At 47.5% G+C, this 14,998-nt stretch overlaps 1 protein-coding gene across 4 annotated transcripts; it reads left to right on the top strand.

Annotated features, from left to right (window-relative positions):
- The first annotated feature begins 4,757 nt into the window (after positions 1-4,757).
- LOC127293815 (B3 domain-containing protein Os03g0620400) lies at positions 4,758-10,479 on the top strand. Of its 4 annotated transcripts, none has more exons than XM_051323482.1 (8): positions 4,758-4,776; positions 7,054-7,165; positions 7,307-7,416; positions 7,511-7,961; positions 8,069-8,271; positions 8,583-8,835; positions 8,975-9,216; positions 9,752-10,479. In XM_051323482.1, the coding sequence occupies exons 2-8, from the start codon at positions 7,159-7,161 to the stop codon at positions 10,004-10,006; spliced, it is 1,521 nt and encodes a 506-aa protein (XP_051179442.1). In that variant the 5' UTR covers positions 4,758-4,776; positions 7,054-7,158; the 3' UTR covers positions 10,007-10,479. The 4 variants fall into 4 exon arrangements, with proteins under 4 accessions (XP_051179442.1, XP_051179441.1, XP_051179439.1 ...); XM_051323481.2 differs by lacking the exon at positions 4,758-4,776 and adding an exon at positions 4,872-6,945 and having other exon boundaries at positions 7,291-7,416; positions 9,763-9,990; XM_051323479.2 differs by lacking the exon at positions 4,758-4,776 and adding an exon at positions 4,876-6,945 and having other exon boundaries at positions 7,291-7,416.
- The last annotated feature ends 4,519 nt before the right edge of the window (positions 10,480-14,998 follow it).

Here is a 14,998-nt window from a genome sequence, read left to right as displayed (position 1 = left end):
TGATACAGAAACCAGAGCACACAATTAGCTAGCCACACCAGTATCAGAGCATCACCAACCATAACCAAGCATACCCCTGGATAGGTGAGACTAAATGTGAACTAACCCCACTGGTTTGGTATTTTTCTGATTTGTAAATGATTTTATAAAAATCAAATACTGAAAAGATATACTGTTTCAGTAATTAAATCCTTGGAATTAAACTATAACTCTTAAAAATATTTCCTTTGGCACAAAATTACCCTATAGATATATCTACCAGTAGCACTTGGGTTTGATTCAAAATCATTATTATTTTTCAAACTAAAAATCATTTTCTGGCTCTCTGGACAGATCTTGTTTTCTAAAACAATTCAAATCCAGGAAGCTCCTGCATGTGAGGCTAGGGCCAAAATAAAGCTAATTAAATCTACTTTGTTACCAAATTAAATTCATGCAGAAATGTTTTATAAATTTAACACCATAAATAAAATACACAATCAGATACTTTTTAGGTTTTTATTTAACATCACATATCTACAACACCAAATCACATGCATGCTACTTTATATGGTAGATAATTCATTTTTGAGCAACTAGGAATTTGAATCAACAAGTTTGAATCATTTATGGATTTATGGTGATTTAAAAACTGGACAGGATCTTGCTGACAGATTTAAACAGAAATAAGGTTAAAGGAAGAATGGGCTGGGACGACTGGGCCTGGTCAGATTAGGCCCAGTGTCGCTGCGGCCGCGCGGGAGGAGCTCCCGTTTGAATGGCGGGACGTGGCCCGCCACGCTGGCGCCTGGGTCGGTTTAGGTGCGCATGCACCCGTTGGATCAGATCCAACGGTGCATGCCACCGTCTTCCTCCCCGACGCGGCCAGGCGACCGGCGGGCTAACCCTAACGACGGCAGAGGTCTCCTGGGCTCACCTGGGGTCGCAGAAACTGGCGGCGTCGGGCGCGTTGGATGCGGGAGAGGGCGGGCTACCGGTCGGTGGGCACGGCGACGAAAACAGGAACGGTCCGGCGACGGTCGACGGTGACGGGTCACCCTGCTGCTCACGCGCACGACGCCTACGGGTCAACCTGCGCGGCGAGATGATGCACGTTAGAGACAGAGGATATAGGAGCTTCCAGGAAGCAAGGTAGGGAGAGAAATGGTGGCCTGGTGCCACGGCAACCTTCACCGCGACGCGATGGTTACCGACGGCGAGCACGGGCGACGGAGAGGGAGACATGGCCTCTCCGCCCGGTTGGGGTAGGTGGAGTTATGGAGGGTTCTGGTGGCTAATGGGTCTGGGAAGAGGAGGGCGGTGTCCTTTTTATCCTCGCCGCACTGTGCACGGTGGACTGGGCGCGTGCACGGGCGAGAGGGAGGGCGGCAGCAGCTCATTTGGTGCGAGGGGCGGCGAGGCTACGTGTCCAAGCGACGGTGCCACGCCGTGGACACACGCGAGGCTTGTCAGCAACGAGAGAGAGAGCGGGACAGCTCGGTGGCTTGGCCGCCAGCGAGGTGTTCGACAGGTCGACGGGACTCGGCGTCGGCGATAGTGTTCACGGGGTGGGTCGAGGCTATCGCTGCGTGCGTCTCCGAGGTGGTGTGTGCTATGGCGAGTGTAGCTGACGACGTACGGGAACTACCAGAGCGAGGGCGTGAGGTAGCCGACGTGGCCGTGGTCACCGCGGCGTGCTCGACATTGGTTGGGGGTCTACTGGGCGGTTCGGTTCGAGGGAGCGTCTGGAGCGGGCCGAGGAGAGAGGAAGGGATGCAGTAGGCGCCGAAGACTGCTGGGTTTGTGTGCTTGAGCAGCAGAGGAGAAGAGAGGGCCGAGATGCACCCGTGCGGTCTGTCCAAACGAGGGAGGTGACGGGAGAGAGAGCTAGGCTGTTTAGGGCGGGATAGGAGGGAGAGATAGGTGTGTAGGTGCTCCAGGTTTGGCTGCACATAAGTGGAGGCATGCAGCTTGGCAGCATGCTCACCCTGCCCCGGCCTCCTCTCTCTAATAATCCCACTCGATGGACAAAGTGCATGTATGGGTACGTGTGTGTGTGTAGAGAGTGAGTGAGTGGAGGGAGTGTGATGACTAGGCTGAATAGAGAAGGGAAAAAGAAGGGGAGGGGCAAAAATTAATTGCTCAAGGACTATGTGACCATTTCTCTATTAAAGCCCAAATTCACCAATTTAGCATGGCTAACCTCTTTTGATTTTTGTGAATTCAAGGGTAGTAGTGAGATGAGGGCAATAGTACTAGACTAGGGAATTTTTCGAAATAATTTTTGGTTAAGTGGAGAGAAAAAAAATGTGGAAGCAAATAAAGTAAAAAGGTGGTCTTGTAAGATCCACTATGTAATAGGGGAAGTTCAAGTCCTAAGGTTTTAGTGAGAAAGGGAATTTTAATTTCACAATTAATAAGAAGAAAAGAGTGACATAGTTTGTGTCATGATTAATTTAATTAAAACTAGAAATAAATAAAAATAATAACCAAGGTCACATGAAGAAAGGGGTTTTAGAGATTAACATACACAATGTAATTTCCACAAGTGACAAACACACCCTTCCAACAATCAAATGCAAGATCAACTATATGCATGCAAATAGAAAAAGTTTTTGTTGGCCCAAAAACTTGTATTCCAAAATTTTAAACAAATGCACAAAAGTTGGGTTGTTACAGTGCGTCCACCCACGCGTCCTAATCTTGCCGACAGCTTTAGTCCCGGTTGCACCCACCAACCGTGACTAAAAGTTACCAACACATCATCATCCTGTCGATAGCTTTAGTCCCGGTTGCACCCACCAACCGTGACTAAAGGTTACCAACACATCATCATCCTGCCGACAGCTTTAGTCCCGGTTGCGCCCACCAACCGTGACTAAAGGTTACCAACACATCATCATCATCCTGCCGACAGCTTTAGTCCCGGTTGCACCCACCAACCGTGACTAAAGGTTACCAACACATCATTTTTTCCCGCGCTTTCCACCGCTTCCCGCCTCCGTCTTCCCGCCATTTTTTCACTATATATATGTAGGCTTGGTCTCCATTTACATCAAATTAGCAGCTTTCTTTAGAAAGAAAGCCCTTTTCCATTTTAGCAAAATTCTTTCCATTTCTACCTGCTTAAGGTATTCATCATTCTAGTACAACTGTTGCAGTATAATGACAACAGACTCGTGTATAGGGAACTAATATTAGCCCAGCGGGGCGGTCACCACCTCCAGCGGGGCGGCGCAAAGTGACCGGGCCATCCGCGAAGACGCAAAACTGGTCCAAATATGCGCCTCGGATGCGTCTCTGCGGACGTTGCGCGGACGCGCAAAGTGTTCGCTTGCTTCTGGCGGACGTTTCGTCGGGCCCGCCTGGCAGCGACACTGCGTCGATGCGTCTTCTCAAACGCGCCAGCAACTCGCGCCGCTGCGTCGCTTCGGCAGTCTGCGTCACGTTAATGGCGATGCCTCGGCTGCCGAGCGGCCGCAGTCTACCTCCGCCAACCACGTTAATGGCGAAGCCACGCGTCCCGCGGCCACCGCATGCCTCCGGCCTATATAAAGAGGACGCGTGTTCTTCTTCCTCTCATCCACTCCTCCATAGAAACCCTAGCCGCCACAAAGCTCAACTGTAGCGCCGCCTACGTATTCTTGCGACGCAGCCAACCCCGCGAGGAAGTCCATGGCCGGTCCTGGTGGCCGGCGAGGCGGTCGAGCCCGCGGCCCTGGGCACCCCCGGGGCCGGGGCAGGGGCCGCCGTGGTGGAGCAGCTACGACCCCACACTCGCCGTCGCCTGCGCCCTCCTCGTCTTCGCAGGAGGACCGCTGCTTCGAGTTCCTCCTCCGCATCGATGACGACCCACTCGGCATCAAGCGGCTTCCGGACAAGTTCGCCGAGTTCGTCGATGGCGTCGAGCCAGCGCATTTGCAGCTACGGGAGGCCAGCTGCAACTTATGCCGCTGGACCGTGGAGGTCTTGTTCGACGGGCAGGGCAAGATGTACCTGCACACGGGGTGGGATAAGTTCGCCCGTGACCTCGCGCTCGAGCCCGGCTGCCAGCTCACCTTCCTCTACGAGGGGGACGGCGAGATGATCGTCAAGGTGTTCGACGACACAGCCTGCCGCAGACACTACCACACCGGCGAATCCGGTTCGGACACCGATACTTAGAACTTAGAGTGTTCTTTCTTTGTAGCGAATCTGGCTACGGGCCAGACGGAGCCAGTAGTCGAGGTTTCTGGATATTCGTCCTCGGTAGAACCAACAAGGGCACCATCTCCCGCTGGATTTTCCAGTTTGGGTGACTGGGTATGCCCTCGAATGTTCTTTCCTGGCAGCAAACATACGGAAATCAACACAACTGGTTTCCTCATTTTGCAATGTTTTATTTGTGTCCACCATGGTTCAAACTATGTATTAGTTTGTGTAAACCATGTTCCCAATTATGTATTAGTAGTGTGTAAAACCATGTTCCAATATATAATATTTGGAACTACGTTTAAATAGAGAAAAAAAATGCGTCGCCCCGCTGGAGCCACCCCAGACGAAATGGACCACGGACAAAAACGGTAATTTTAGCGTTCGTGGCGTGATGCAAACGAACGCTCGCGGACAATAAAATGCGTCGCGGGGTGGAGATGCGCTAAGTAAAAAATACGCCTCCAGCAGGAGCCCTACCACCGGCCCGAAACATATGTGTCCCATACCGAGACCCTCTTCTCCCCCTAGACATCGGGGTGTTGGAGGCGTTCCCAATCCGTCGAGGGAGCAACCGCTCGCTCGAGGAAGTTTCCTCCCGGCCAGGTACATTTCCGCCCTTTCTTCTTCTACAATTTTGGCCAAATCAAGCTCCAGATAGGTCATGGTGGGGAGAGGGGAAGGGAGGGGCTGGGTCGGCGACGGCCTTGGACAGGAGGCCGCGGTGAGCGCTCCCCCACGCCGCCATGGCGAATGGCGACCTCGAGGAAGGGAGCGAGGCAGTCTGGGAGAGGGTTCGGGCGGCGCTGCCACGCGAGCTAGGCGCGTGCAGGAGCGGCGACGGCTGGGAGAGGAGCGGATGGCACCCGCGGCGGGGCGGCTGGGCACGCACACATGGGCGAGTCGGGACTCGGCGGAGCGAGTAGGGGCGTGTCAGGCGCGAGGGGAGAGCTGGTCTGTATTAGACATGTAATATGATACGTATACGGCCTCAGTTGGTCGACGCCTCCTCTCTTAGAGCAAGATGAAGAGAGCGAATCCGCGCACCGACATCTCCATAGCTGCCCGGTCCTGCCTCCTAGCCACAAGCTTCCACACCTCCAAGTATGTAGACACTTTGTACAACGCCTCAGCTGGGATAGATGGGAAGATTCCTTCGTTCTTGAGCTTGTTTCTAATATTTCAAATGGTCCATAGCAAGGCAACACAGCAGGTACCAAAACCCGTCTGGATTTATCAAGGAAGCGAAAGACATGGGCAACGCACGAGGGGTTCCAGGAGCATCCCAGCAGTTCCCTAACTGCGCTCTACGAAAACTTAGCCACAACATAGGAGAAAAAGATATGATTAGTATCCTCTCACTATCCGCACAAGGCACACCACCCTGAATAAGGGCCGTGCCGATGACGAATATTGTCATTGGACGGAAGCCGTTTCCTAACCAGTTGCCAAATGAACACCCTAATCTTCAAAGGGCACACGATCCTCCAGATGTCACTGTAGAATTTAGCATGGGTACCTTGACACAACTTGCAGTATAAGGAACGGACTGTGAACCACCCTGACGATTCCAGAGCCCAAGTAATACCATCAGGCACTGCTATTAACGACATGCCCTCAATATCCCGTCGCAAGTTAGCCTAGTCAGCCCTGTCTCCCTGCCCCAGGGCTTGGCGGAAGGGAATGTTCCATGTTCCTCCCCTAAGTGCACGAGCAATGGCAATGTTTAGTTCCAGTGCCGGTGCATATAAGGAGGGCTACCGTTCTTTCAGGGCCCCGACCCCTGCCACCAGTCTACCCATAGTCGGGTGGAATTCCCACTGTGGACAATGTGTTTTGTCCCCAAATAAAAACACCGCTTTCACCTTATGTAGGGCCTTCAGAACTGAGAACCATGTATGTGTGAGTCCACCAAGAGATCTTTGTATCTGAGGTAATTAATTTTTTCTTTAGCCTCTCCATCTTGACGGTGTTAGTTGCGACGATGTCAATGGCTAGTTGCGTTGATTCTTGCCGGTCTCTCTAGCCGGTGAGGTTAGGGATTGCAAGGTTTGTCGATGTGGCAGCAACTTCCCTTTGCAAGTTTGTCCGTATGCCTCCTCTCTGCCCTATCGGTTCGGCCTCTAACATCGGCACAAGGCCTACGAAGTTTTTTGGAGGTTGGAATCTTGGATTTGTTGATCTTCCGGCTTTGACAGTTTATTCTCTAGGGATGGTCGTCTTGGTGACTTCCTGTCCGCCATCAACAACGGCTAGATAGAGGGGCGGTGGCGGACGCCCGTTATCGGCACGTTTTTCTATATTTTTCTAGGACGTATATACCAGTAGTTTGATCAATAGACTTCCTTTTGGCATGTTATCGGCACGTTTTTAAATATTTTTTTAGGGATTGAAATTTTCTTTTCTAAAACGAAAATTCTACCGCTTCTCCGGGCCAACTTTCTCTTTTGCGAACATTTTGGCAAACCACTCGTTCCTCCAAGACGGGCCTACGAGTCTACGAGCCAGGGCACGAGTACTAGACTCTTGACTCCACCAGCTGCTGCTATAGTGATAGGGCGTATAGTTCCATCAGAGCAGCAGAGACAAGACTGTGATAGGGCATCCCCTTCGGGCGTGCAGGATGCAGATTCATTCTTCTTCTTCCCTCCGGTCTTCACGGGGACCAAATAATAGTTCTCTCCCCCATCCACTTCAAATTTGGGTTCTTCCAGTTCCGGGACATGGCGACTGCAGGATTTGGGCTCCACGGAACACCTGGGCTGTGAGCATTAGGTCCCTTCCCGCCGGCATTCACAAGTCCTTCGGTTTTGTTTGAATCCTGCTTACTGCTTAGTTGCCTTCTCTGCATCTGTTCGCTACATTTTGCTTCTCTTGTTTCAGTTCTTTTGTTGGGTCAGGAAGATCTGCTGCAGCTTATAACGAAGGATCTCCAGATTTCTCTACAGGAAGAAGCTACAGGCCGGTTTCTGGCTCTCTTGTTTCTGAATGTCAGGTAACTTCTTGAGTAGTTGCAGTGTTACCCTACCTTTTTTTTGTGTCAAGATTGGTGTAGTGGATGACAAGATTTAGTTTGTCTGCCATATTGACATGGCACGATCCATGCATTTCTCCCTATAGAACATTAATACTGTAGGCTGCAAGATGCGCAAGTCTTGTGAGTGCTGCAATAGATACTGGACCCATTTGCATGGAAAGGTCAAGTGTTTCGTCACGCAGATGGACGGGAATTCTAGGCATAGCGTGGTAAGCACAATGGATTGCCTGGTCATCGACTCGGTTGCAATGAGAGCTGCTTTAATCTGACGCTAATTTTCCTAACAAAATAACATTTTTGCAGGTCATACCAGAGAGCTTTGTGAACCATTTTGCATGGAAGTTGTCAAGAACCATCAAATTAGAAGCCCCTGATGGTAATGTATACGACGTCGAAATCACTGAGCGTAGAAACAAAACAGTACTCAGATCTGGATGGGAGGCATTTGTCAATGCCAATCATATAGCGGAGAACGACTCGTTGATGTTCCGATATCGTGGAAGTGCTCGCTTCAAGGTCGTGTTCTTTGATTCCAGTGGTTGTGAGAAAGTGGTGTCCTGTGCTCGCATACAGAGCAATAGTGGTGGGCAAGAACCAAACACATATTCTACAGACATGTCAAGCAGCTCCAGTGATAGTAAAACTCACTCGTCAGGACATGGAGGATCAGATGGATGCCAGAGTGGAAGCTCTAGCTATTGTAGAAAACGAGCAAAGAAAGATGCACTATCTTCTCCATCCAGAAATTTGTCAGGTTAACTTTACAACTGATTTGCTAATTTTTATCATGTTATGTCGTTATATGGTAGGAGTACTATTTTACTGCACTTGCTCTTACTTCTGAAATTGTTTGATTTACAGGAGAAGACAGTCCTCATGAGCATGACTCCTATGAGTCGGATGATCTCGCACTCCCGAAGCCTCTTTATGTGTTATCAGGGAAGTGCTATGTAACAGAAGAACATGAGGAACAAATAGCTGCACTTGTCCAAGAAACTCAACCTGAAATACCTCTGCTTCTGGCTATGGTGACGAAGCCCAGTGTGAAACCATATCCGGATCTGGTACATTAAGTTAATTGCATGAATTCCCCCCTGAAAAGAAGTTAATTCTGTTCCTTGTTGTGCTTTCAGATACATAAATCTTCCATTTGTTATTGTTTAGGAAAAAAAAAGACAACAAAGCAGCGAAAGACCCATGCATAATCGTTGTAGATCCTATGTACTTGGTGAATTTAGCTTTTCTTGCGGTTGTAAAACTTTGTCTTGCTTTACACTGGAAACCATTCTCTTGGGTGTGTATCACTTTTGTTGCAGTATTAACACTTCGGTTAAAACTGACATCAGTGTCACATTCTGTACCGTTCTATGATCAGGTAATTCCTATGGATTATGCACTCGCACACTTTCCACACAAAAGTCAGACTATCACATTCCAGCTGCCTGGGCTGAGCAAGAAGTGGCCCTGCGAGTTCCGTGTCAGATCTGATGGAGGTTGTTGCAGTCGTTATTGGTGTGACTTTGCCCGTGACAATCATTTATTGGTGGGAGATCTGTGCCTCTTTCAGCCAATGAAGAAAGCTAAGGGGAAAAAATTCAAAGTGATGGTTCATATGATTCGGAATGCAGGTATTGATCATCCCTCCTCTGAAATATTGCCTCCACAGTGTGTATTAAGGATGAGCCAGTTGACCGTATGTTAGTATCACACAAGTATTACCGTGCCAAGAGTTCGTATCTTCGTGTGATTTGTGTTATAACTTTTCAGGAGAAGAAACTCTCTCTTTGGGATATGAACATGGAATCAGTGAGAAGTCTCCCAATCAAAAAAAGAAGTCTTCCAATCATGGTGATACTAACAGAACTTGTGATCTCCCAATCATGATGCCAGTGCGTACCTGTCTAACAGAAGTGCAGAGGAAGAAAGTTTTGGCGAAAGTTGGAGCCATTTGTTCAGAACTGCATATTTACGTCACAGTAATGACCAAGAACAAAGTCTCCTTGTGCTTAGTAAGTTTCTTCTGATTATGAGGTTACAGTTCTTTCCTTTGGAGAGAAACCAGTCCATATAAGCCTAATTGCCCATTTACATCGTGATCATGAATAAGATGTACAGTAGTCGCATCAGTAGTAGCAACAGCAGTAGTTTGTACCCCAAAAAAGGTGCATAGTAGTTTTACCGAATTAGATTTATGAGAGTTATGTTTCAACCATTGATCTACTGTACCAAGAGAAAAAAAAATTTGATGGTCCCAAGAGAAATTTGGTTACCTACCACTGTTTTGTTCTATCAACTATCCCTCTTCATAATTGCAAGTTTTCACCTCAGCGGCAACTCTGAAGTTTCTTCCTCTAAGCAATGGTTTCTCAGGTTCGGTTTTTTCAGTATCTGTGTTGTTCTTGTGGTCGTTGTTGTATGGATTTTGAACTTTGACATGTATTGGAATTTTCTTGTCCTTAATATATGACATGTAGTCCTCCTGCATGGTCCGGAACTAAATCATGTTATTATTCTAATATGTTAACTGTACATGCATATGAACAGTCCTTCAACAGGAAATACTCTGCTACGTATCTTCGGAAGGGGAGCCGGAGTTTGGTGCTTCAGGTGGAGGGGAAGAACCAGACATGGCATAGCAAGTTGTCTGACAACGGAGGTGCCCTGAGGATAAGTGGAGGCTGGACTTCTTTTGCCCGCGACAATCACCTGCGGGAGGGGGATATCTGCCTCTTTGAGCTGATGAAAAACAAGGGGCAACAAAAGATGATGGTCTACATCATTCGCAGCAAGCATTGTTAGTTTCACGATGTTGACAAGATAAGTACAGAGAGGTCTCTGTTCTCTGTGCTGGCATTTTGTACATTCACGAGAGGCTCTTTGCTGCTTTTGGATCTGGATGGATGTGGAAACTATGGGCATGGCCAATTACTGACTTCAGTAGATTGGCAGACTTATTATGTGCCCTGAATTTAAATTATTCGTGATGCCCTAGTGTTTCCTAGCTCCGCTGAGATTTGTCTTGTGTCGATGCCAATTCAATGTATATCAGCATGCAATCTCTCTAGTAATCCGGTTACCGTGGCAGTGAATATGGAGGGGCCTAGTCTTCTGCAGGGTGGATATTGTCTTCACTAGATTTTTCTGACTGTTCCTGTATTTCCTTACAAGAAACACCATCTCTTCAATCCAAGTCGTCTCTGAGATCAGAATACTATGTTTTAAAACAACTCATGTGTTTGATGAATATATATAGTATGCGTTTCTGTATTATATACTATTTTAGCAAGGGAGGCCATAACAATGTAACACTTTTCTATCGTATAGTACTTGCATGCGGCCCTTCTTGATTGACTGTATTTTTTAATAATGATAGATTTTTAGTTTGCAGGAAGAGGCGCCGGTTTGAAAACCGGAAATATCTTATGAGAAAAAGGGGAACTGTTTAATGTTATCATGTCAAAACCTTTTAATTTTCCAATTTGTCAAAATGATCAATTTTCCAAGTTCCAGAGTATGTTTCTACAGATGAAAATATCCCATCGTTTGATGTTTTCCATGTCTTAAGTTTCACAACTTAGAAATTTAATACCTGTTTTTTTTTTTTTGCTTATTTGAAAAAACTTGTATCTCACTTTTCTTCCATGGTTTTGAGGCTTTCCATGCAAGAAATTTTGCATGGTTTAGTTATTTTTATATGTATAGGAAATGTGCCTGTGCGTTGCTACAGGTTAATTTTACTGATTTTTTTCAGCAACAATTTTACTGAGTATTCGGCGGGTGTCTTGCTAATGGCTGGAACTGCTCTCACTTGTACAGATGTAATTCTTCATACGTTCAATTGAGAAGAAGTTAGTTAAATAGAACGTAGAATATGTCTATCATTAAGTTTTGTGATCAAAGAGTAGTAGACCAAAAAATCATATCTAGCAATAGCATGAACACAATATATGTGTGAGTGATAAAGAATAGCAAAATATTTGCAAGCCTGCATATGCCGATGTACACAACTGTAGTCTGCAGGTCCATTGAAGAAGTGAGGTGCCCACCAGCGCAAGGACTTGATTTTGGCTCAGCTTCACCTCTGGACGCTCACTACGGGCCTGTTGGGCCTGTTTGGTGGTCTGCACAGGATTCCAGCACGACTGCGCTAGTGAGATGGGCCTTCCTATGTTTTGCGAACGGGCCATAGGCCATGAAACGTGGTCGTTTGGTGGCCTGTACAGAGTTTTTTTTGGCTCCGTGGAGATTTGGGCTCTGCCCGTTTGGTAGGTCGGTTTTCAGGCTTAGTAGCAGCCTATAACTGCCTAACTTTTGTTTGGTTGCAACCCAAAAACTGCTTCTCGTTACCTCTTTCCTTCAGTGGTGAGGTTACCAACGATCAACAGCACAAGCAAGAACACAATCATAGACGACACACAACTTAGCACTGATCATAGACGACACAAGTTCACGACACACCATTGTTCTGACACGATCATAGTTCATGACACAACAGACATGATCATAGTTTAGCACACTTGAAACGAACAACAACTAGATACGCCATGGTACCAGGTTAGCTTCAGACATGATGCTCGGTGAGACGACACACCTGGTGTCATCGCCATGGTACGGGCACCTGCTCACCACCTCAGTGCAGGTGTGGTCGAAGATGACCACACTATACTCAAAGGAGGACACCTTCTTGAAGGTGAGGAACTGGCCTACCTTGAGCTAATGGGCGATGGCGAATGCCGCCCACCCCCGGTCGGTGAATGCGTCCTTGCCTTCTCTCCTCGTAGTCATCCTCCAGTTGTATCCAATGTTGGTGGTGACGATGATGTTGGAAGGGATTTCTCCGAACCACTTGACGAAAGCTTGAGGGATCATGAGCCGACCGAAGGTGGGCTTGAAGATCATGCGGAGGAAGTGGTCCGGCCCTACGTCGTGGTGGAAGTGGCAGATGTTAGCCGGCCTTCCACGGCACTTCTTCGCCGGTCCCTCGCTGGGAACATCAGCAGGTGATCCAAGCATGATCTTCTTAGTCTGCCACACAAACACATGCTATTAGTGCCTGCTCACAAGTAGTTTAGATGAAAACATACATTAATTGATAACATTAGTAAGGCCTCATACATTGCCTCACACGGCAGGCATAGGGAGTGGCCACAAACTAAGTGTAGTGTGCGACGACTGTGCCAGACATGACTAAGTTTGAGGCCATCACCTAGCCTTTCATTGTGCCTTTGTTGAATCATTGGCCAACGCAAATGAGGCCTCATAGATTTGGTCACATGGCAGGCACAGGGATTGTCCCCAAACTAAGTCTAGTGTGCAAGGAAAATTGCACACACGAGTAAGTTTGAAGGCAGCATATTGCCTTTCATTGTGCCATTGTTCAATCATTGGCCAATGCACTACACAAACAAAAAGTGGCCTCATATATAGGATCACACGGTAGGAAAAGAGACTGTCCACAAACTAAGTCTAGTGTGCAAGTGATATGACACACATGACTAAGTTTGAGGGCAGCACCATGCCTTCCGTTATGCCATTGTTCAATCATTAGCCTAATCACTAGACAAACCAAAAGAAGGCCTCATATATTGGATCAAACGGTAGGCAGAGGGACTTCCCACAAACTAAGTCGAGTGTGCAACGAATATGACACACATGGCTAAGTTTGAGGGCAGTCCCTTGCCTTCTGTTGTGCCATTGTTCAATCATTGGCCAATGCAGAACTGAAGAAGCAGAAACATGCAAAGCAAGGTACCATAGGCCTTATAATCATGACATATGGAGGAGATGTTTGATCAGAACCAACGGCATGGTCATGTTGAGCCATGCCATAGGTTCTGATCAATCATCTCCTCATACTATGATCCCAGGTTATAATCATCGGCCTTGTTCAATCAGAAATAACACAAGTAGCAGTTCAAAATTGAGTACATTACGAGTGGTACTTAGGGTACATTACAAATTCTACTTAGGGTACATTGCAAATTCTACTTAGGGTACATTACAAATTCTCCTACAGTACATCTAAGACACATTCATCTCTCATCATAAATAGCCTTGATCCTCTTGAGCTTATCCTTGATTGTAAAGTTCACTTGGAGCAGATTGTATATGCCGCACTCTAGCTTTCTCTTCTCAACCTTCAAAGCCTTTCTCTCTGCCTCCAATTCCTGTTTCTTAGCCCTCATCACTTGTGATTGTGTTCTTTGCAGATTCTTCAGTTGAGCAACTTCGTTCCTCAAGTCCTCCCACTCCTCTTCCGTCTGAAGAAACTAGCACGACTCAGCTTAATCTTTCGCATAGAAATCACAACATACTGTACCCCAGCACAAAAAGCCCTTCCCCCCTTTGCATGCACAGTGAAATCTGATAGTTTCACCAATCGACAGTCCGCTCTAGGAAGGATCTACCGCGATTGGAGATTAGAGTAACAGATTTAAGCAAATCGAGACCGTGAATAGCAAGAACTGGACAAGAACAACAAGCAATGGCGACAAACACCTTGCAAACATCTATTTGAACCCTATCTTAATGGAAACCCTAGCAGATCTAATCTGCATGTCGTCGCAAATGCCCGAGCATGGCCTGTTCTGGCACAATGAGTAAGAAGGTGCGAAGCAGAGGTCGTTACCGCCATTGTTCCGGCCGAGGAAGAGGCCGAGTTCGCGGCCGAACTCGAGATGCCGATGAAGACTACAGAGTTGGCTACGGTCGATGTCGTGGTGCTGCTCGCCGACGTCTCCTCCTTCGGTACCGGTGCTCCTCCTTGCAGCGGTGCGGTGGATTGGTCGGTGGGAGGGGAACCGCCTGGTGATGTGACAGTTTGGAGGGGGGTGAGAGTGCGGTCCCGAGTGAGAGGAAAGAGAGGGGATCAGTGAGGCTAATTATGGCACATGTTCTTGAAGCGACGTCGCGTTTCCGTCTCCCTTCCCACGCGTGCAACCTTCTGGCCACAACGGGCCTAGCTCCAGAGAAACTGTCATTTCGGGCGTTCCTCCAGACCCTGTCCAGGGGTGCTTTGAGAACCGGTTAATGCAAAAACATGGGTGAGTCCAGGCAACCAAACAGGCCGAAAATTGTTGGACCAATGCGAGCCAAGGAGCATGCAGGTAACCAAACACGCCTTACATGTAAACGAATTAACTGATTTGGGTAAACCTTGGACGCTCACTCCTAGTAGTAGATTAAATAAAGTTGATTTCTAGATTGCTAATCCCGGAGCAAGATTATGTAAATTGATGGAATTGAAACGTCATGAAGGACGATGGTGGTCATTGGTCAGAGTATCAGCTTGGGTGGCTCCGGGACCATTTGACCGTCATACACCGGGGTGCCGGGTGACCGACGGCGACGACAAGCCCTCGGGCCAAGCTCACCCATGCACAACAGCCATAGCATCACAGAAAAAATGAGATGAAGTACCATTAGGCCTTATAATATCATGATATATTGAGGAGATGTTTGATCAGAACCAATGGCATGGTCATGTTGAGTCATGCATAGGGTTCTGATCAATCATCTCCTCATACTATGATCCCAGGTTATAATCATCGGCCTCGTTGAATCACAAACAACATAAATAGCAGTTCAAATTGAGTACATTACGAGTGGTACTTAGGGTACATTACAAATTCTCATACAGTACATCTAGGACACATTCATCACTCATCACAAATAGTCTTGATCCTCTTGAGTTTATCCTTGATTGCAAAGTTCACTTGGAGCAGATTGTATATGCCGTACTGTAGCTTTCTCTTCTCAGCCTTCAAAGCCTTTCACTCTGCCTCCAATTCA

Source organism: Lolium perenne, chromosome 4 (genome assembly GCF_019359855.2).
Source record: "Lolium perenne isolate Kyuss_39 chromosome 4, Kyuss_2.0, whole genome shotgun sequence".
In the NCBI taxonomy this organism is placed as follows: domain Eukaryota; kingdom Viridiplantae; phylum Streptophyta; class Magnoliopsida; order Poales; family Poaceae; genus Lolium; species Lolium perenne.
This window is presented reverse-complemented; position numbering and strand designations above follow the sequence as displayed.